This window comes from Phyllobates terribilis, unplaced genomic scaffold (genome assembly GCF_046119375.1).
Source record: "Phyllobates terribilis strain yellow unplaced genomic scaffold, ASM4611937v1 Scaffold_5__5_contigs__length_657084704, whole genome shotgun sequence".
NCBI lineage: Eukaryota > Metazoa > Chordata > Amphibia > Anura > Dendrobatidae > Phyllobates > Phyllobates terribilis.
This window is the reverse complement of record NW_027362765.1, coordinates 287,879,027-287,901,419: the sequence shown is the minus strand read 5'-3', so window position 1 is coordinate 287,901,419 and position 22,393 is coordinate 287,879,027. Positions and strand designations below refer to the sequence as shown.

Below are 22,393 nucleotides of genomic sequence, written 5' to 3'. Positions count from 1 at the left end.
ATACAGGAGGAGCAGACTGTGGTGTCCTGTCTGTTATTATACAGGAGGAGCAGACTGTGGTGTCTTGTCTGTTATCATACAGGAGGAGCAGACTGTGGTGCCCTGTCTGTTATTATACAGGAGGAGCAGACTGTGGTGTCCTGTGTGTTATTATTATACAGGAGGAGCAGACTGTGGTGTCCTGTCTGTTGTTGTTGTTGTTATTATTATTATACAGGAGGAGCAGACTGTGGTGTCCGGTCTCTTATTATACAGGAGGAGCAGACTGTGGTGCCCTGTCTGTTATTATACAGGAGGAGCAGACTGTGGTGTCCTGTCTGTTATTATTATACAGGAGGAGCAGACTGTGGTGTCCTGTCTGTTATTATTATTATACAGGAGGAGCAGACTGTGGTGTCCTGTCTGTTATTATTATTATACAGGAGGAGCAGACTGTGGTGTCCTGTCTGTTATTATTATTATACAGGAGGAGCAGACTGTGGTGTCCTGTCTGTTATTATTATACAGGAGGAGAAGACTGTGGTGTCCTGTCTGTTATTATTATACAGGAGGAGCAGACTGTGGTGTCCTGTCTGTTATTATTATTATACAGGAGGAGCAGACTGTGGTGTCCTGTCTGTTATTATTATTATACAGGAGGAGCAGACTGTGGTGTCCTGTCTGTTATTATTATTATACAGGAGGAGCAGACTGTGGTGTCCTGTCTGTTATTATTATACAGGAGGAGCAGACTGTGGTGTCCTGTCTGTTATTATTATTATACAGGAGGAGCAGACTGTGGTGTCCTGTCTGTTATTATTATACAGGAGGAGCAGACTGTGGTGTCTTGTCTGTTATCATACAGGAGGAGCAGACTGTTGTGTCCTGTCTGTTATTATTATACAGGAGGAGCAGACTGTGGTGTCCTGTCTGTTATTATTATACAGGAGGAGCAGACTGTGGTGTCTTGTCTGTTATCATACAGGAGGAGCAGACTGTGGTGCCCTGTCTGTTATTATACAGGAGGAGCAGACTGTGGTGTCCTGTCTGTTGTTATTATACAGGAGGAGCAGACTGTGGTGTCCTGTCTGTTATTATTATACAGGAGGAGCAGACTGTGGTGTCCTGTCTGTTATTATACAGGAGGAGCAGACTGTGGTGTCTTGTCTGTTATCATACAGGAGGAGCAGACTGTGGTGCCCTGTCTGTTATTATACAGGAGGAGCAGACTGTGGTGTCCTGTGTGTTATTATTATACAGGAGGAGCAGACTGTGGTGTCCTGTGTGTTATTATTATACAGGAGGAGCAGACTGTGGTGTCCTGTCTGTTGTTGTTGTTGTTGTTATTATTATACAGGAGGAGCAGACTGTGGTGTCCTGTCTGTTATTATTATTATACAGGAGGAGCAGACTGTGGTGTCCTGTCTGTTATTATTATTATACAGGAGGAGCAGACTGTGGTGTCCTGTCTGTTATTATTATTATTATTATACAGGAGGAGCAGACTGTGGTGTCCTGTCTGTTATTATTATTATTATTATACAGGAGGAGCAGACTGTGGTGTCCTGTCTGTTATTATTATTATACAGGAGGAGCAGACTGTGGTGTCCTGTCTGTTATTATTATTATACAGGAGAAGCAGACTGTGGTGTCCTGTCTGTTATTATTATTATACAGGAGGAGCAGACTGTGGTGTCCTGTCTGTTATTATTATTATACAGGAGGAGCAGACTGTGGTGTCCTGTCTGTTATTATTATTATACAGGAGGAGCAGACTGTGGTGTCCTGTCTGTTATTATTATTATTATACAGGAGGAGCAGACTGTGGTGTCCTGTCTGTTATTATTATTATTATACAGGAGGAGCAGACTGTGGTGTCCTGTCTGTTATTATTATTATTATACAGGAGGAGCAGACTGTGGTGTTCTGTCTGTTATTATTATACAGGAGGAGCAGACTGTGGTGTCCTGTCTGTTATTATTATACAGGAGGAGCAGACTGTGGTGTCCTGTCTGTTATTATTATTATACAGGAGGAGCAGACTGTGGTGTCCTGTGTATTATTATTATAGAGGAGGAGCAGACTGTGGTGTCCTGTCTGTTATTATTATACTGGGGGAGCGGACTGTGGTGTCCTGTCGTTATTATTATACTGGAGGAGCGGACTGTGGTGTCCTGTCTGTTATTATTATTATACAGGAGGAGCAGACTGTGGTGCCCTGTCTGTTGTTATTATACAGGAGGAGCAGACTGTGGTGTCCTGTCTGTTTATTATTATGCAGGAGGAGCAGACTGTTTTGTCCTGTCTGTTATTATTATACAGGAGGAGCAGACTGTGGTGTCCTGTCTGTTATTATTATTATACAGGAGGAGCAGACTGTGGTGTCCTGTCTGTTATTATTATTATACAGGAGGAGCAGACTGTGGTGTCCTGTCTGTTATTATTATTATACAGGAGGAGCAGACTGTGGTGTCCTGTCTGTTATTATTATTATACAGGAGGAGCAGACTGTGGTGTCCTGTCTGTTATTATTATACAGGAGGAGCAGACTGTGGTGTCCTGTCTGTTATTATTATACAGGAGGAGCAGACTGTGGTGTCCTGTCTGTTATTATTATACAGGAGGAGCAGACTGTGGTGTCCTGTCTGTTATTATTATACAGGAGGAGCAGACTGTTGTGTCCTGTCTGTTATTATTATACAGGAGGAGCAGACTGTTGTGTCCTGTCTGTTATTATTATACAGGAGGAGCAGACTGTGGTGTCCTGTCTGTTATTATACAGGAGGAGCAGACTGTGGTGTCCTGTCTGTTATTATTATACAGGAGGAGCAGACTGTTGTGTCCTGTCTGTTATTATACAGGAGGAGCAGACTGTGGTGTCCTGTCTGTTATTATTATACAGGAGGAGCAGACTGTGGTGTCCTGTCTGTTATCATACAGGAGGAGCAGACTGTGGTGCCCTGTCTGTTATTATACAGGAGGAGCAGACTGTGGTGTCCTGTGTGTTATTATTATACAGGAGGAGCAGACTGTGGTGTCCTGTCTGTTGTTGTTGTTGTTATTATTATTATACAGGAGGAGCAGACTGTGGTGTCCGGTCTCTTATTATACAGGAGGAGCAGACTGTGGTGCCCTGTCTGTTATTATACAGGAGGAGCAGACTGTGGTGTCCTGTCTGTTATTATTATACAGGAGGAGCAGACTGTGGTGTCCTGTCTGTTATTATTATGCAGGAGGAGCAGACTGTTTTGTCCTGTCTGTTATTATTATACAGGAGGAGCAGACTGTGGTGTCCTGTCTGTTATTATTATTATACAGGAGGAGCAGACTGTGGTGTCCTGTCTGTTATTATTATTATACAGGAGGAGCAGACTGTGGTGTCCTGTCTGTTATTATTATTATACAGGAGGAGCAGACTGTGGTGTCCTGTCTGTTATTATTATTATACAGGAGGAGCAGACTGTGGTGTCCTGTCTGTTATTATTATACAGGAGGAGCAGACTGTGGTGTCCTGTCTGTTATTATTATGCAGGAGGAGCAGACTGTTTTGTCCTGTCTGTTATTATTATACAGGAGGAGCAGACTGTGGTGTCCTGTCTGTTATTATTATTATACAGGAGGAGCAGACTGTGGTGTCCTGTCTGTTATTATTATTATACAGGAGGAGCAGACTGTGGTGTCCTGTCTGTTATTATTATTATACAGGAGGAGCAGACTGTGGTGTCCTGTCTGTTATTATTATACAGGAGGAGCAGACTGTGGTGTCCTGTCTGTTATTATTATACAGGAGGAGCAGACTGTGGTGTCCTGTCTGTTATTATTATACAGGAGGAGGAGACTGTGGTGTCCTGTCTGTTATTATTATACAGGAGGAGCAGACTGTGGTGTCCTGTGTGTTATTATTATGGTTGCAGATTCTCTTTAATGTAATCACAAGTTCAGATGTCTATTTCTTACAGGCTGTGAGGTGAGGATGAATTATTGCTGAATCTATGAGGATGGAAGAAGGCGTCAGGGATAAGACTGGGGTCATATTGAACCTCACTCTGGAGATTATATACCTGCTGACTGGAGAGGTGAGGGATTCTGGGAACTATATCACCTTACACCTCTTTCCTCTGTACTAAAAACACCCAGGAGAGGTGAAGAGATATACAGTGGGGAAAATAAGTATTAGATACACTGCTGATTTTGCAAGTTTTCCCACCTACAAAGAATGGAGAGGTATGTAATTTTTATCATAGGTACACTTCATCTGTTAGAATCTAAAAAAATATCCAGAAAATCAAATTGAATGATTTTTACATAGTTCATTTGCATTTTACCGCATGAAATCAGTATTTGATCACCTACCAATCGGCAAGAATTCTGATTGGTAGGTGATCAAATTGCCCCTGTTTGAACTCTTTACCTGTATAAAAGACACCTGTCCACACACTCAATCCATCACACTCCAACTTCTCCACCATGGCCAAAACCAAAGAACTGTGTAAGGACACCAGGGACAAAATTGTAGACCTGCACAAGGCTGGGATGGGCTAAAGGACAATAGGCAACAGCTTGCTGAGAAGGCAACAACTGTTGGCACATTTATTGGAAAATGGAAGAAACACAAAATGACTGTCAATCTTGCTCGGTCTGGGGCTCCATGCGAGATCTTGCCTTGTGGGATAAGGATGATTCTGAGAAAGTTCAGGAATCAGCCCAGAACTACACGGGAGGACCTGGTCAATAACCTACAGAGAGCTGGGACCACAGTCTCAAACATTACCGTTAGTAACACAATGTGCCGTCATGGATTAAAATCTTGCAGGGCACCCAATGTCCCCCTGCTCAAGCCACAACATGTCTAGGCCCTTTTGAAGTTCGCCAATCACCATCTGGATGAACCAGAGGAGGCATGGGAGAACATCACGTGGTCAGATGAGAACAAAATAGAACTTTTTGGTATCCCCTCCACTCACGGTGTTTGGAGGAAGAAGAAGGATGAGTACAACCCCAAGAACACTGTCACAACCGTGAAGCATGTTGGGGGAAACATCATACTTTGGGGGTACTTTTCTGGAAAGGGGACAGGACGACTGCACCGTATTGAAGGGAGGATGGATGGGGTCATGTATCGTGAGATTTTGGCCAACAACCTCCATCTCTCAGTAAGAGCATTGAAGATGGGTCGTGGCTGGGTCTTCGAGCATGACAATGACCCGAAACACACAGCCAGGGCAACTAAGTGGTGACACCCTAAGAAGCATTTCAAGGTCCTGGAGTGGCCTAGCCAGTCTCCAGACCTGAACCCAATAGAAAATCTTTGGAGGGAGCTGAAACTCAATGTTGCCCGGTGACCGCGCCGAAACCTGGAAGGTCTGGAGAAGATCTGTATGGAGGAGGGGGCCAAAATCCCTGCTGCAGTGTGTGCAAACTTGCTCAAGAACTACAGGGAACATCTGACCTCTGTAATTGCAAACAAAGGTTTCTGTACCAAATATTACGTTCTGTTTTTCTATTGTATCCAATACTTATTTCATGCAATAAAATGCAAATGAATTACGTAAAATTCATAATGTGATGTTCTGTTTGTTTTTTTTTTTAGATTCTGTCTCTCACAGTTGAAGTATACCTACGATAAAAATTACAGACCTCTCCATTCTTTGTAGGTGGAAACCTTGCAAAATCGTCAGTGTATGAAATACTTATTATCCCCACTGTATATTGTGATATTTAGCTGTGTCTCTCCATATATACAGGATTACACAGTAGTCAAGAAGACATCTGCAGAGGCTGTGACATCAGAAGGATGGAGCAGGATCCAGAGCCCCATCATGGAGCCTCCACCTCACTCACTGATATCGGAGAGATTCAATGATCAGAAGATCCTGGACCTCACCAACAAGATCATTTTGCTGCTAACTGGAGAGATAAACAAGTGTGATCAATATAAAGATCTCCTGATGGAGAACCACCAACTCCTCCCTTCAGTGGGTAAGAAAAGACTGTCATTCTACTTCTAGTAAAGGAGAGCACGGGCCAACTACATACCCCAAAATCATCATATATACACATTGGGATAAATTTCCTAAATAAAATACACCAGAATGTTGTCTCAAATTTTGACTGTACATACTATGTGTCACATTTATTAAAGGGGTTATTCATTACTGGACAAACCCAGCTTAATTAGTATAAGGCCCCAGTTGAAATAAAAACTATGTCTATTCACATCCCATATGTGTCATTTCAGCGATGTCGACGCAGCTATTCCCAGAGGGTGAAGTGACGTTGTATCGTGTCTGCTGCAGCCAATCAGTGGACGCTCATCAGCTGCAGCTAATCAATGACCCATCACGGTGGATATCTACTCTGACAGAATAGTAAAAGCTGCAGCCAAACAACAGTCTTTGGTTGGCTGTAGCAGACATTTGACACAACAATGTGTTGTCACCCTCTGTTAATAACCATGCCAATGTTGCTGGAACAATGCAGCTGGGGAGGTGAGTATACACTATTTTTATTTTAATTGGAATTTTAAATTGATTGACCCCTTAATGACATATGACGTACAGGGTACATCATATGCCGTCTCCCTGCCAAGCCAAGCCCACATCTTTGCTAGCAGATGATGGTTGTAATAATCAGTCATCATCTGCCTTATAACAGCCATGGGTGGAGGGGAGCTGTTGTGCTGTTACCCTGTCAAATGCCGCTGTTAATCTCTGGCATGGGAACGTACTGTTATATGCGCCCATTGGAGAACCTGTGACGGCATTGTGGGGCGCCAAAGGGTTTCCATGATGGCGAGGGGTCTACTGAAGACTCCTGTGCCTGTCATGGTGATACTTCTGTGAAAGCCAACCCGTAGCTGGCATTCATAGGAGACCATGATTTTTGCTATATACAGCAAATAGTATATAGTACAGATTAAGTCCCCTGGGATCATAAAGATCAGAGATGACTCCTGTGTGTCAATAGATCTGGGCTTTATTTGGTGCATTGAATTATTTGCATGGTTTGAACTGGTGTATTAATGGGGGGAGGGAAGGTTATATTTGGGGCCCTCTTTTGTTTTGTTTTTTCTAAAATAGAAAAAGCAAAGATGTACAAATAAAAGGATGATAGTGTAATCAAACGTTAAACGATAATGTGAAGGTTTGTGATATAATGTGTGTGTGTGTAGTACAGACCAAAAGTTTGGACACACCTTCTCATTTAAAGATTTTTCTGTATTTTCATGACTATGAAAATTGTACATTCACACTGAAGGCATCAAAGCATTGAATTAACACATGTGGAATTATATACTTAGCAAAAAAAGTGTGAAACAACTGAAAATATGTCTTATATTCTAGGTTCTTCAAAGTAGCCACCTTTTGCTTTGATTACTGCGTTTCACACTCTTGGCATTCTCTTGATGAGCTTCAAGAGGTGGTCACCGGAAATGGTTTTCACTTCACAGGTGTGCCCTGTCAGGTTTAATAAGTGGGATTTCTTGCCTTATAAATGGGGTTGGGACAATCAGTTGTGTTGTGCAGAAGTCTGGTGCATACACAGCTGATAGTCCTACTGAATAGACTGTTAGAATTTGTATTATGGCAAGAAAAAAGCAGCTAAGTAAAGAAAAACGAGTGGCCAGAAAGAAATGAAGGTCAGTCAGTCCGAAAAATTGGGAAAACTTTGAAAGTGTCCTCAAGTGCAGTTGCAGCAGTTGCAAAAACCATCAAGCGCTACAAAGAAACTTGCTCACATGAGGACCGCCCCAGGAAAGGAAGACCAAGAGTCACCTCTGCTTCTGAGGATAAGTTTATCTGAGTCACCAGCCTCAGAAATCGCAGGTTAACAGCAGCTCAGATTAGAGACCAGGTCAATACCACACAGAGTTCTAGCAGCAGACACATCTCTACAACAACTGTTAAGAGGAGACTTTGTGCAGCAGGCCTTCATGGTAAAATAGCTGCTAGGAAACCACTGCTAAGGACAGGCAACAAGCAGAAGAGACTTGTTTGGGCTAAAGAACACAAGGAATGGACATTAGACCAGTGGAAATCTGTGCTTTGAGTCCAAATTTGAGATCTTTGGTTCCAACCACCATGTCTTTGTGCGACGCAGAAAAGGTGAATGGATGGACTCTACATGCCTGGTTGCCACCGTGAAGCATGGAGGAGGAGGTGTGATGGTGTGGGGGTGCTTTGCTGGTGACACTGTTGGGGATTTATTCAAAATTGAAGGCATACTGAACCAGCATGGCAACCACAGCATCTTGCAGCGGCATGCTATTCCATCCGGTTTGCGTTTAGTTGGACCATCATTTATTTTTCAACAGGACAATGACCCCAAACACACCTCCAGGCTGTGTAAGGGCTATTTGACGAAGAAGGAGAGCGATGGGGTGCTACGCCAGATGACCTGGCCTCCACAGTCACCAGACCTGAACCCAATTGAGATGGTTTGGGGTGAGCTGGACGGCAGAGTGAAGGCAAAATGGTCAACAAGTGCTAAGCATCTCTGGGAACTCCTTCAAGATTGTTGGAAGACCATTTCCGGTGACTACCTCTTGAAGCTCATCAAGAGAATGCCAAGAGTGTGCAAAGCAGAGCAGTCATCAAAGCAAAAGGTGGCTACTTTGAAGAACCTAGAATATAAGACATATTTTCAGTTATTTCACACTTTTTTGTTAAGTATATAATTCCACATGTGTTAATTCATAGTTTTGATGCCTTCAGTGTGAATGTACAATTTTCATAGTCATGAAATGTTAAAAAAAAATTTATATATCCTGTAATAATAATAAGAATGATCTGATTAAAAAAAAATCAAGCCCCTTAAGGAAACTAACAAATACAATGAAAAGTAAAAAAAACATGTTTTTAAAAATATGAAAGGTCAAATCCCCCCCCCCCCGTTTTCCCCTATTAAAATTTTTTTTAAAATACATATTTGGTATCGCTGCTTTTCGTAAAAGCTCTGCTTGCCCTTTTAAATGTAGGTGTTTTTAGCCCAGAAGAAGACATGTTTGTCCGTTTAGTTGTAGGCTTGTAGGCCAAAAGTGGCATGTAAGGCAGAGTAGTTACCCATAAGGGGGAGGTTACCTTGCCGTGGTTGATGGGCACACATGAATTGGCCAATTTATGCGCTAAAAACCTTCGTTTTTTGTAAGTACTTGTTGCTGAGCAAAACAGTTTAGATCTAATATTTTCATTGTTAAGACGTATCTTGGCCATATGGAGTTCTGCTGTATTCTTTTGAGATATATATATATATATATATATATATATATACTACTCAAAAAAATGAAGGGAACACTTAAACAACAGAATATAACTCCAAGTAAATCAAACTTCTGTGAAATCAAACTGTCCACTTAAGAAGCAACACTGATTGACAATCAATTTCACATGCTGTTGTGCAAATGGAATAGACAATAGATGGAAATTATTGGCAATTATCAAGACACCCTCAATAAAGGAGTGGTTCTGCAGGTGGGGACCACAGACCACATCTCAGTACCAATGCTTTCTGGCTGATGTTTTGGTCACTTTTGAATGTTGGTTGTGCTTTCACACTCGTGGTAGCATAAGACGGACTCTACAACCCACAGAAGTTGCTCAGGTAGTGTTGCTCATCCAGGATGGCACATCAATGTGAGCTGCGGCAAGAAGGTTTGCTATGTCTGTCAGCGTAGTGTCCAGAGCCTGGAGGCGCTACCAGGAGACAAGGAGGGGGCCGTAGGAGGGCAACAACCCAGCAGCAGGACCGCTACCTCCGCCTTTGTGCAAGGAGGAACAAGAGGAGCATTGCCAGAGCCCTGAAAAATGACCTCCAGCAGGCCACAAATGTGCATGTGTCTGCACAAATGGTTAGAAACCGACTCCATGAGGGTGGTATGAGGGCCCGACGTCCACAGATGGGAGTTGTGCTCACAGCCCAACACTGTGCAGGACGCTTGGCATTTGCCACAGAACTCCAGGATTGGCAAAGTCGCCACTGGCGCCCTGTGCTCTTCACAGATGAAAGCAGGTTCACACTGAGCACATGTGACAGAGTCTGGAGACGCCGTGGAGAGCGATCTGCTGCCTGCAACATCCTTCAGCATGACCGGTTTGGCAGTGGGTCAGTAATGGTGTGGGGTGGCATTTCTTTGGAGGGCCGCACAGCCCTTCACATGCTCGCCAGAGGTAGCCTGACTGCCATTAGGTACTGAGATGAGATCCTCAGACCCCTTGTGAGACCATATGCTGGTGCGGTTGGCCCTGGGTTCCTCCTAATGCAGGACAATGCCAGACCTCATGTAGCTGGAGTGTGTCAGCAGTTCCTGCAAGATGAAGGAATTGAAGCTACGGACTGGCCCGCCCGTTCCCCAGACCTGAATCCCATTGAGCACATCTGGGACATCATGTCTCTCTCCATCCACCAACATCACATTGCACCACAGACTGTCCAGGAGTTGGCGGATGCTTTAGCCAAGGTCTGGGAGGAGATCCCACAGGAGACCATCTGCAACCTCATCAGGAGCATGCTAGGCATTGTAGGGAGGTCATACAGGCACGTGGAGGCCACACACAATACTGAGCCTCATTTTGACTTGTTTTAAGGACATTGCATCAAAGTTGGATCAGCCTGTAGTGTGTTTTTCCACTTTAATTTTGCGGGTGACTCCAAATCCAGGCCTCCATTGGTTAATAAATTTGATTTCCATTGATGATTTTTGTGTGATTTTGTTGTCAGCACATTCAACTTTGTACAGAACAAAGTATTCAATGAGAATATTTCATTCATTCAGATCTAGGATGCGTTATTTGAGTGTTCCCTTTATTTTTTGAGCAGTGTGTATGTATGTGTGTGTATATATATATATATATATATATATATATATATATATATATATATATATATATATATATATATATATACCGTATATTCCGGCGTATAAGACGACTTTTGAAGACTGAAAAATCTTCTGTCTAGTCTGGGGTCGTCTTATACGCCGGTAATGCTTTTAAACTTTCAGAAATTGACATGCGGGGATACTCTGGGGGTGTTAATAAGCTGCCGTGGCCGTATCCCTGCCATGTCGGAGTTAATATAAGGTGGAGGGAGTTAAAATACGGCGGCGGTAGGTCCAGACAGTCAGCGCTTCTGTGCTGAAACTGACACATCGCTGCGTATTCCCAGCTCCGGACACAGCGCAGGGCTTCTGTGCCGACAGCTTTCACTTGTCACAGAAGCGCTGCGCTGTGTCCGGAGCAGGGAAGTTCGCATCGCTTCTGTGACAATATATGAAAAGCCGGCAATTCAGCAGCGGCATAAGCCGGCACCCGACAATTTAGAATAGAAAGAATAGAGAATCACACATAGATTAGATAGATAGAAACATGTCAGTCACATATATATGAAGTACAGTGACAGTGTTGGTTACTGTACTTGTCATTTAGTATTAAAATAAAGGATTTATTATTAAAAAAATTGGCGTGGGGTTCCCCTTAATTTTAGGCTTTAGCGGAGGTTAAGCAGACGGCTGGGGCAGATGTTTGAAGCCTGGGAAGGGGGTAATACCCACGGAGCTTCCCAGGCTACTAATATCAGCCCCCAGCTGAATACCTAGTCTTTACTAGCTATTAAAATGGGGGACCCCCCCCCAAAAAATGACGTGGGGTCCCCCCTAATTTAATAGCTAGCAAAGGCTAGGCAGACAGCTGGGGGCTGATATTAATAGCCCAGGAAGGGAGCCATGAATATTGGCCCCCTCCCAGGCTAGAAACACCAGCCGTCAGCCGCCCCAGAAATGGCGCATCCATAGGATGCGCCAATTCTGGCACTTAGCCTCGCTCTTCCACGCTGCCCTGGTGCGGTGGCAGGGGGTAATAGGGCTGGGGTTGATGTCAGCTTATAATGCCAGCTGACATCAAGCCCAGGTTAGTAATGGAGAGGCGTCTATAAGACACCCCCATTACTAACCCCATAGTCAAAGTTAACAAAAACACAAACACCCAGAATAAAGTCCTTTAATTGAAATAAAGACACAATTCTTTATTGTTCTAAATTAAACCATACTTACCATCACGCCCATTCCAGCTGAAGCCAACGATCTCCTGCAATAAAAGAAAAATAATAAACCAACCTCATCCTTACCTCTCCATGGTTCCCAGGACAGCTTCAGCTCTGCTACATCGAGATGACAGGCTGGACCGCAGCAGAACGCTGCCATCCAGCCTGTCATCCCGCAGACCCTGAGAAGCGCAGGCATGCTTGCGCTCCTCAGTGTCTCGCTGTGACGGCATCCAGATGAGCCGACAATGAACTCAGCTCACCTCCTGGACGTCCGTCACTGACAGCGTGGGAAACTTCTACTGCGCATGCGGGGAGCAGGAGAATTTTCCCACGCTGTCAGTGACGTGCATGAGGTGAGCCGAGTTCATTGGACATGATCTCGGCTCATCTGGATGCCGTCACAGTCAGACACTGAGGAGCACATGCATGCCTGCGCTTCTCAGTGTCTGCCGCATGGCAAGCTGAACGGCAGCGTTCTGCTGCGGTGCAGCCTGTCATGTGAATGTAGCAGAGCTGGACCGGTCCTGGGAACCATGGAAAGGTAAGGATGAGGTTGCTTTATTATTTTACTTTTATTGCAGGAGATCGTTGGCTTCAGCTGGAATGGGCGTGATGGTAAGTATGGTTTAATTTAGAACATTAAAAAATTGTGTCTTTATTTCAATTAAAGGACTTTATTCTGGGTGTTGTGTTTTTTTTAAATACTTTACTAGAAATTCATGGTGGTCATGTCTAATATTGGCGTGACCCCATGAATTTCGGGCTTAGGGCCAGCTGATAATGCCAAGCTGGCCCTAACCCCTTTATTACCCAGTGAGCCACCGCACCAGGGCCCTGGATGAGTTGGGTACAGCGCCAGAAGATGGCGCTTCTATGAACGCGCCATTTTCCGGGGTGGCTGCGGACTGCAATTTGCAGCGGGGGGGGCTCAGAAAGCTTGGGCCTCCCTGCGCTGCAGATTCCAGCCCCCAGCTGCCTAGTTGTACCTGGCTGGACACAAAAATAGGGCGAAGCCCCACGTCTTTTTTTTTAAATTATTTCATGAAATAATTAAAAAAAAAAGGGCTTCCCTATATTGTTGTGTCCGGCCAGGTACAAATAGGCAGCTGGTGGTTGGGGGCAGCCCGTTCCTGCCTGCTGTACCTGGCTGGACACAAAAATATGGCGAAGCCCACGTCAACATTTTTGGGAAAAATTAATTACAAAATTAATAATAATTTAGGGACTGCATCTTTATTAACCCCTCAATTGTCATTTAGTGTTAAAATAAAGGATTTTTTAAAAAGAAAATTGGCGTGGGATCCACCATCATTATAGTCTCTAGCGGAGGTTAAGCAGACGGCTGGGGCAGATGTTTGAAGTCTGGGAAGGGGGTAATACCCACGGAGCTTCCCAGGCTACTAATATCAGCCCCCAGCTGAATACCTAGCCTTTACTAGCTATTAGAATGGGGGACCCCCCCAAAAAATGACGTGGGGTCCCCCCTATTTTAATATGTTTATGAGTGACAGTTTTCCTGCTATATACCTGCATGTCATAAGAATTTAAATTAAAAAAGGACCATGTTAAATTCAAATCTGTTTTTTTTTAATTTTTACCGGTGTTTGGTATGCGTTGGAAAAGGGGTAGTCTTATACGGTGAATATATCCTAAACTCTATATTTTAACAGGAAAGTAGGGGGGTCGTCTTATACACCAGGTCGTCTTATACGCCGGAATATACGGTATATATATATATATATATATATATATATATATATATATACAGTACAGACCAAAAGTTTGGACACACCTTCTCATTTTAAGATTTTTCTGTATTTTCATGACTGTGAAAATTGTGCATTCACACTGAAGGCATCAAAGCTATGAATTAACACATGTGGAATTATATACTTAACAAAAAAGTATGAAACAACTAAAAATATGTCTTATATTCTAGGTTCTTCAAAGTAGCCACCTTTTGCTTTGGTGACTGCTTTGCACACTCTTGGCATTCTCTTGATGAGCTACAAGAGGTAGTCACCGGAAATGGTCTTAGAAACAATCTTTAAGGAGTTCCCAGAGATGCTTAGCCCTTTTGCCTTCACTCTGCGGTCCAGCTCACCCCAAACCATCTCGATTGGGTTCAGGTCTGGTAACTGTGGAGGCCAGATCATCTGGAGTAGCACCCCATCACTCTCCTTCTTGGTCAAATAGCCCTTACACAGCCTGGAGGTGTGTTTGGGGTAATTGTACTGTTGAAAAATAAATGATGGTCCAACTAAATGCAAACCGGATGGAATAGCATGCCGCTGCAAGATGCTGTGGTAGCCATGTTGGTTCTGTATGCCTTCAATTTTGAATAAATCCCCAACAGTATCACCAGCAAAGCACCCCCACACCATCACACCTCCTCCTCCATGCTTCACGGTGGGAACCAGGCATGTAGAGTCCATCCGTTCACCTTTTCTGCGTCGCACAAAGACACGGTGGTTGGAACCAAAGATCTCAAATTTGGCCTCATGAGACCAAAGCACAGATTTCTACTGGTCTAATGTCCATTCCTTGTGTTCTTTAGCCCAAACAAGTCTCTTCTGCTTGTTGCCTGTCCTTAACAGTGGTTTCCAAGCAGCTATTTTACCATGAAGGCCTGCTGCACAAAGTCTCCTCTTAACAGTTGTTGTAGAGATGTGTCTGCTGCTAGAACTCTATGTGGCATAGACCTGGTCTCTAATCTGAGCTGCTGTTAACCTGTGATTTCTGAGGCTGGTGACTCGGATAAAATTATCCTCAGAAGCAGAGGTGACTCTTGGTCTTCCATTCCTAGGGCGGTCCTCATCTGAGCCAATTTCTCTGTAGCGCTTGATGGTTTTTGCAACTGCACTTGGGGACACTTTCAAAGTTTTCCCAATTTTTCGCACTGACTGACCTTCATTTCTTAAAGTAATGATGGCCACTCATTTTTCTTTACTTAGCTGCTTTTTTCTTGCCATAATACAAATTCTAACAGTCTATTCAGTACGACTATCAGCTGTGTATTCACCAGACTTCTGCACAACACAACTGATGGTCCCAACCCCATTTATAAGGCAAGAAATCCCACTTATTAAACATGACAGGGCACACCTGTGAAGTGAAAACCATTTCCGGTGACTACCTCTTGAAACTCATCAAGAGAATGCCAAGAGTGTGCAAAGCAGTCATCAAAGCAAAAGGTGGCTACTTTGAAGAACCTAGAATATAAGACATATTTTCAGTTGTTTCACACGTTTTTGTTAAGTATATAATTCCACATGTGTTACTTCATAGTTTTGATGCCTTCAGTGTGAATGTACAATTTTCACAGTCATGAAAATACAGAAAAATCTTAAAATGAGAAGGTGTGTCCAAACTTTTGGTCTGTACTGTGTATATATATATATATATATATATATATATATATATATATATATATATATATATATATATATATATATATATATATATATATATATATATATATATATATATATATATATATATGCACACACATATACATGCATACACATATATATATATATATAATATTGTAAGGCAGCGCTCAACATCATGCTGGAGGACACTTGCTGCACCGGGTCAATTAAAGCACACCAGCCGCGTTTTCCAGTATTTCACAATCCAGCAGTTTATTACTCTTCATAACTGCTTATAACCGAGTTCAACTCAATGGCTCGCCGACATATTACACATATAATGTCCAGGAGCCTTTCAAGTGGCAGACAGGCCCACTTGGCTCCAGTTACAGCCTTCAGCAAAGTCACTTGTATCAACGTCCATATAATGCAGTGTTTTACCTTTGCCGGGTTTTAGCTGCTTCAGACTTGTTCTGCCACAGCTGTGGCTTTACGGCTTCCCAGATGGGGGTCTCCAGCCCACGTACCTTCAAAGGCTACTGGTATGTTTCAGCATCCAGCCTCTACCTTCCAGGACTCTTGCCTTCCAAGCCTCTTGCCCTCGAAGGCTACTGGCATCGCTTACACATAAGGATCCAGCTCTGCCTTTCAGGCTTCACCAGGCTTCACTAGGCCTCACACTCTAATGGTGTCCCACACAGGGAACAGGCCTCACGCCTTTCCACCCCCTGTCTCAAAACTACCAGGGTTTATATATCTTCCAATGCACACAGGACCTGTGCTGATGTCAGTCATGTGATCAGACCTTCTGTGTGCACAGGACCTGTGCTGATGTCACAATCATGTGATCAGTCACCTGAGGGGGAGGTGCATGGTCAGCCAAAACACACCCTGGACCATTAAAGTAATGCCGCAAGCCGCTGCATTACAATATATATATATATATATATAATGTGTGTGTGTATGTGTGTACAAGTTATTGTTTTATAGATGATTTGTTACATTTTTTTTTTATAAAATAATCCAAATTTATCAAAGCCATGTGCCAGCTTTTGCTGCAATAAAATAAGGGCTAAAGTTTAGCTAACTTAGTATTATTATTATTATTATTATTATTATTATTATGCTTTGCTTATATAGCGCCATCATATTCCACAGCGCTTTACAGACATTATCATCAATGTCCCCATTGGGTGTCACTATCTAGACTCCTTATCAGTATGTCTTTGGAGTGTGGGAGGAAACCGGAGAACTCAGAGGAAACCCACACAAACATGGGGAGAACATACAAACTCCTTGCAGATGTTGTCCTGGGTGGGATTTGAAGCCAGGACCCCAGCGCTGTAAGGCTGCAGTGTTAACCACTGACCCACCGTAGTAATGGTGTAAAGTTAGACAAGAGGTTATAAACATGCTTCAGATTTATCATCCAGCATGAGCCACTGTGAGAAATATGGTGCATTTTAAGACCGTCTAAGAAATGGGCAGGGTTAGTAAATCTGCCATTATGTTCAGTCATTGTGTTTGTGTTTTCCAGATGGATCTAGTAACAGAACTACACCAGAGAGATGTCCCACTCCTCTGTATTCCCCGGATTGTCAAGAAGAAAGTCACCGTGCCCAGCAGGATAATCAGGTAGATGGAGCTTAGATGTAATTCAGTAGGGCTGTTCAGATGACCGGTTTTTCACAAGCACCGAGTCTGTCTGAAAAGAATCACCGCATGCACTATTCTCTTCTGTATCTTGGATTAGAGTCACCTATACAAGTTTATAGGTGCACAAAAAAATGAAATCCTCTTAAGAGGTATGCGTGCCACAGTACAGTCAGTAATGATGCCAGGGCATCCATCCACCAGTGGGATCCACTGTGAAAATAAATGTATACAATATGGTTATATGTTTTGTTGCTCTTTATAGGTAAGCACAGTCTGCTGCGTTTCCTATACAGTTAACATAGAATCATAGAATGGTAGAGTTGGAGGGACCTCCTGGGTCATCTGGTCCAACCCCCTGCTCAAAGCAGGATTCACTAAATCATCTCAGACAGATGTCTGTCCAGCCTCTGTTTGAAGACGTCCATTGAAGGGGAACTCACCACCTCTCGTGGCAGCCTGTTCCACTCATTAATCACCCTAACTGTCAAAAAGTTTTTTCTAATATCTAATCTGTGTCTCCTCCCATTTAGTTTCATCCCATTGCTTCTAGTCTTTCCTTGTGCAAATGAGAATAAAGATGATCCTTCTACAATGTGACAGCCCTTGACATATTTGTAGACAGCTATTAAGTCTCCTCTCAGTCTTCTTTTTTGCAAGCTAAACATTCCCAAATCCTGCAACCGTTCCTCATAGGACATGGTTTGCAGACCAGTCACCATTCTGGTCGCTCTTCTCTGAACTTGCTCCAGTTTGTCTATGTCTTTTTTAAAATGTGGTGCCCAAAACTGTACACAGTATTCCAGATGAGGTCTGACCAAAGAGGAGTAAAGACCGATAATGACTTCACGTGATCTAGACTGTATGCTTCTGTTAATACATCCCAGAATTGTATTTGCCTTTTTTGCTGCTGCATCACACTGTTGACTCACAGATGGTATGCAGTTGAATATTGGCCTGATATTGGCCAAATGAACTCTCAGCCTCTGTAAGGTGAATGGTTGTCTATGATGACGTTATATTATATATCAGGAAAAGCTCCTGATGTATACTGTAGGCTTGGCACAGGCACTGTGCACCTAGCCTTAAATTTTTGTAATAATTTTGTCCAGCATGGAAAGTTATGGAACTTTTGCCAATCACTTTATTAGAGAATTAGTCTTTATTCCTGTAAAAAATGTGAATGTAAATAGCTTCCAAACCCCGGCTTTTCCCCAGTCTATTTTGTTGCCTTTAGCTGCATTGATTTCAGAGTGTACTCATTTGGAGTACAGCTGATGGCAGTGAAAGGGTCAGCTCAGCAGCACTGTCTTTCTAAGGCCTCATTCAGACATCAGGTTTTCTTGTGCGAGTGCTATCCGTGTTTTTTATGGATAGCAATCGTACCTATTACGGTCTATTTGGGTTGTTCACAAATCCTATATTTTTTCTCAAATCGAGTGTTTCATGCAAAATCACATCGCAGAGCCATAGATCATAATCGGCAATGCAAATCTATCGGTCTGTGAAAATATTGGACAGCACTCGGATGCCATCTGTGTGCTGTCTGTTTTGTATGGAAGCTGGAGAATAAAAAATTCCCTATCCGAGAAGAACTGATGAAACTCTGACCAATCTCTGATGAAAATCATTGATGAAACTCATTCCGTTATTCGCCTACATAAAAAAAAAAAAAAAAAGACTTCTGAATGAGAGAAGACAGGTGCTGACACTTCACTGCCAACATCTGAGTACGTTCTGAGATCAATGCAGCTAAAGGCAGGCATATAGACTGGGGAGAAGCAGGAGTTTGGAAGCCATTATCAAGCTTTTTTTTTTTTTTTTTTACAGCATGACTTTACAGTGACCCCAGCATGACTTTAAGGGGTCACTTATGGAGGGATTCTGCTGTTCTGGCACCTCAAGGGCTCTGTCAATGTGACATGGCACCTTCAAACCAGCCCAGCAAAATCTGAACTCCAATATGTTGCTTCTTCCCTTCTGAGCTTTACACTGTTCCTCAAAAGTAGTTTTTGACCACATATGGGGTATTATCTTACTCAGGCGAAATTGCGTAACAACTTGTATGGTCCATTTTCTCCTATTATCCCTTTTGAAAGTTGAAAACATCGGGCCAAAGCAACATTTTAGTGGAAAAGTTAGTAATTTCCCATTGACTTAGCCCAATCTTATACAATTCTGTGAATTGCCTGAAAGTTAAAAATGCTCATTACACCCTTAGATGAATTCTTCAAGAAGAGTAGTTTCCAAAATGGAGTCACTTGTGGGGGTTTCTGCAGTTTTGGCATGTCAGGGGCTCTTCAAATGTGATGGCATCCTCAATCTATTCCAGTCAAAATTGTGCTTCAGAATTCAATTGGTGCTTCTTCCCTTCCGAGCCCTGCCGTGCGCCCAAACAGTAGTTTCCACCACGTATGGGGCATCGGGGTACTCGGGATAAATTGCAAAACAAATTTTAGGGTCCATTTTCTTCTGTTATCCTTGTAAAAATGAAAAATTTGGGGCTGAAGCAACATTTTTGCTGGAAAAATCTATTTTTTCATTTTCACAGCTCAACGTTAAAAACTCTGTGAAGCACCTGTCAGTTCAAGGTGCTCACCGCACCTCTAAATTTTCTTGAGGGGTTTCGTTTCCAAAAAAAGGGGTCACTTGTGGCGGATTTCCACTGTTTAGACACATCAGGGGCTTTGCAATTGCGACATGGAGTCTGCTATCTATTCTAGACAATTTTGCGCTACAGAAATCAATTGGCCCTCTTTCCCTTCCGAGCCCTGATATGTGGCCAAACTGGTTTTACACCACATATGGGGTGTCTTTGTACTTAGAAGAAATTTCTCCTATTACTCTTTTGAAAACGCAAAATTTGGGGCTAAAGAAATATTGTTGTGGGAAAAAGTTAAATTTTCATTCCACATTGCTTTAATTCCAGCACTTTGAGGGGTGCAATTTATAGAATGGTATCACTTTGGGGTATTTTCTGTCACATAGGCCCCGGATAATCACTTCAAATGTGATATGGTCCCTAAAAAAATGGTTTTGTAAAGTAGAAATGTGGTAAATGTTATTTCTTAGCTATTTTGTGTGATTATAAGTACCTGATTTAAGGGCATAAAAATTATAAGTTTGAAAATTGCAAAATTTTCAAAAATGTTTTCAAATTTTTGATATTTTCTTAAATAAACGCAAGTCATATGAACCAAAATGTACCACTATCATAAAGTACAATATGTCATAAAAAACAATCTCAGTATCAGTGGGATCCATTGTACTGTTCCAGAGTTATTGGCTCATAAAGTGACAGTGGTCAGAAATGAAAAAATTGGCCTCATTAGGAAGGTGAAAACAGGCTTGGGGGTGAAGGGGTGAAATTCCTAGAGTTGCATTGCATGGCCGATTAAGTTTCCCGATGTCGGTTTGGTACTCTCCACAAGAAAAAATGTTCCCACTTAGTCTCAGCCAATAAAAAAGGGTGGATAACAATAATAATTTTTTTTCTATAGCGCCAACATATTTCGCAGCACTTTACAATTCAGAAGGGACTTGTACAGACAATAAAGACATTACAGAATAGCAGAATTCAACAGATCTCAAGAGGAGTGAGGGCCCTGCTCGCAAGCTTACACTCTATGATCTCCATGACCCATCTATGGTGGATGTTTTCCTCAGCACAAATGGCATTGTGGTTTATAGATAATTTAGTGACGAAGAATTTATATTTAGTAGAGAAAGGTTGAACGAACTTGAAGGACTTAGCTCTTTTTTCATCCTATGTAGCCATATCCAGTCTTCTTTGCACTGATGAGAGTTAAACAACCGGAAACACTTGTCTGCAAATTGAATGTCTGGTTTGGCTTTTACCCTAAGTCATGTGACAAGGCTCATTAAAGAGTCGATATTGAATTTTAGCATTGCTACCCTAATAGGTGGCACTAGAATTCCAGTCCGCTTCCTCTCTGAAGAGGCTAGTTACACAATAAAAACTACAACATGCTGACAAAAATTCCTCACACATCTCCATCAAAGAAGAAATAAAAAAGCTGAGTCCTTGAAAATAATGACACAAACTATATATATTTGTATTGAATATTTTGGCTAACACTCTATTCACATTGACCTGGAGAATTATGGTAAGTTGTCAAGTCAGTTTTACTGCACAATGAACACAGTAAAATAAAACCCAAAAAAGACTAGTGGAATTCGATTTTTCAGCCCACATAAAATTTTAGCCACGTTTTTCTGTACATTATGTGCTAAAGTGAATTGTGTCAATGAAAACTACAACAGTTCCTACAAAGACAAGCCTTCATATGGAAATGTAGATGGGAAAAATAAGGTAAAGGGGAGGAATGAACGAAGGCACATAAGCAAAAATTGCCCCAGTCATGGACAGATTACTATTATTGTCAATAATGTGACTTCTTATATTTTTGGTGATTTAGGCTGAAGATTTAATTCATATTAAAGTTGAGGTTGTAGAGGAGGAAGAAGAAGAAGAGACATATTTCATTGACGATTTTAACTGTAAGGAGGAGGATATTCCCGAGAACATTAACCCTGGTGAGTTATAATCTGAAAATAAAAAGGTGTCTAAAAAAAAAAAAAAAAAAAAGTCTAACATGGCGATCTTTTCTGCCTACATCTTCTATTGAGGGAGGGTCAGGACATCTGATATACATTAATTGGTGGGGTGAATCTCCTTTCCTGTAGGGCTCTTTCACACTTCAGTATCTCCGGTACATGTGGTGACACTTTCCACACGTACCGGAGTCACTAATACATGCAGACCCATTAAAATCAATGGGTCTGTGCACATGTCAGTGTGTTTTCACGGACCGTGTGTCCATGTGCTCCACATGCTGTCAAAACGTACCACACAAATGATATCCGTGTGTCACGTACCGGCGCCTGGGAATCAGCGCTACAGTTAGCGCTGTTCCCAAGCGCCGGGTGCTGAACACTGCCCTCATCATGGTTCCCTGCCGGCGCTGCCATCAGCACCAGCAGGGACAATGATGAGGGTAGTAGTAGTCTGCTACCACTGTGTCCCTGTGTAAAAATAAGAATAAAATAATAAAATCCATATACTCACCTGTCTGGATATGTACCCCGCTGTAATCCTCTGACAACTGAAGCCGGGTAGAATGAGCCGCTCCGGAGCTGCGCTCAATGAGTGACAGGACACTGCTCCTGAGCTCAGCTCCTGGGCCGCTCACTGGAGTGGCTCATTCTTCCCGGCTCCCTTGTGTCAGCGGTCACATGGATTACAGCAGGGGACACTTAGGACAGGTGAGAATATGGATTTTTTTTTATTTTATTCTTATTTTTACACAGGGGCACTGTGGCGGCAGACT

At 42.6% G+C, this 22,393-nt stretch overlaps 1 protein-coding gene across 4 annotated transcripts in view; it reads left to right on the top strand.

Moving 5' to 3' along the window:
* LOC141272979 (uncharacterized) overlaps positions 1-22,393 on the top strand; it is a 74,793-nt gene that overhangs the window by 40,038 nt on the left and 12,362 nt on the right. For 2 of the 4 annotated variants that reach the window (XM_073684226.1, XM_073684227.1), the window contains exons 2-5: positions 3,939-4,055; positions 5,724-5,958; positions 16,927-17,024; positions 21,482-21,599. In XM_073684226.1, the coding sequence (XP_073540327.1) occupies positions 3,972-4,055; positions 5,724-5,958; positions 16,927-17,024; positions 21,482-21,599 (535 nt within the window). In that variant the 5' untranslated portion in view covers positions 3,939-3,971. Of the gene's footprint in view, positions 1-3,921; positions 4,056-5,723; positions 5,959-16,926; positions 17,025-21,481; positions 21,600-22,393 lie in introns of all 4 variants that reach the window. The other 2 variants (XM_073684228.1, XM_073684225.1) reach the window with 2 other exon arrangements.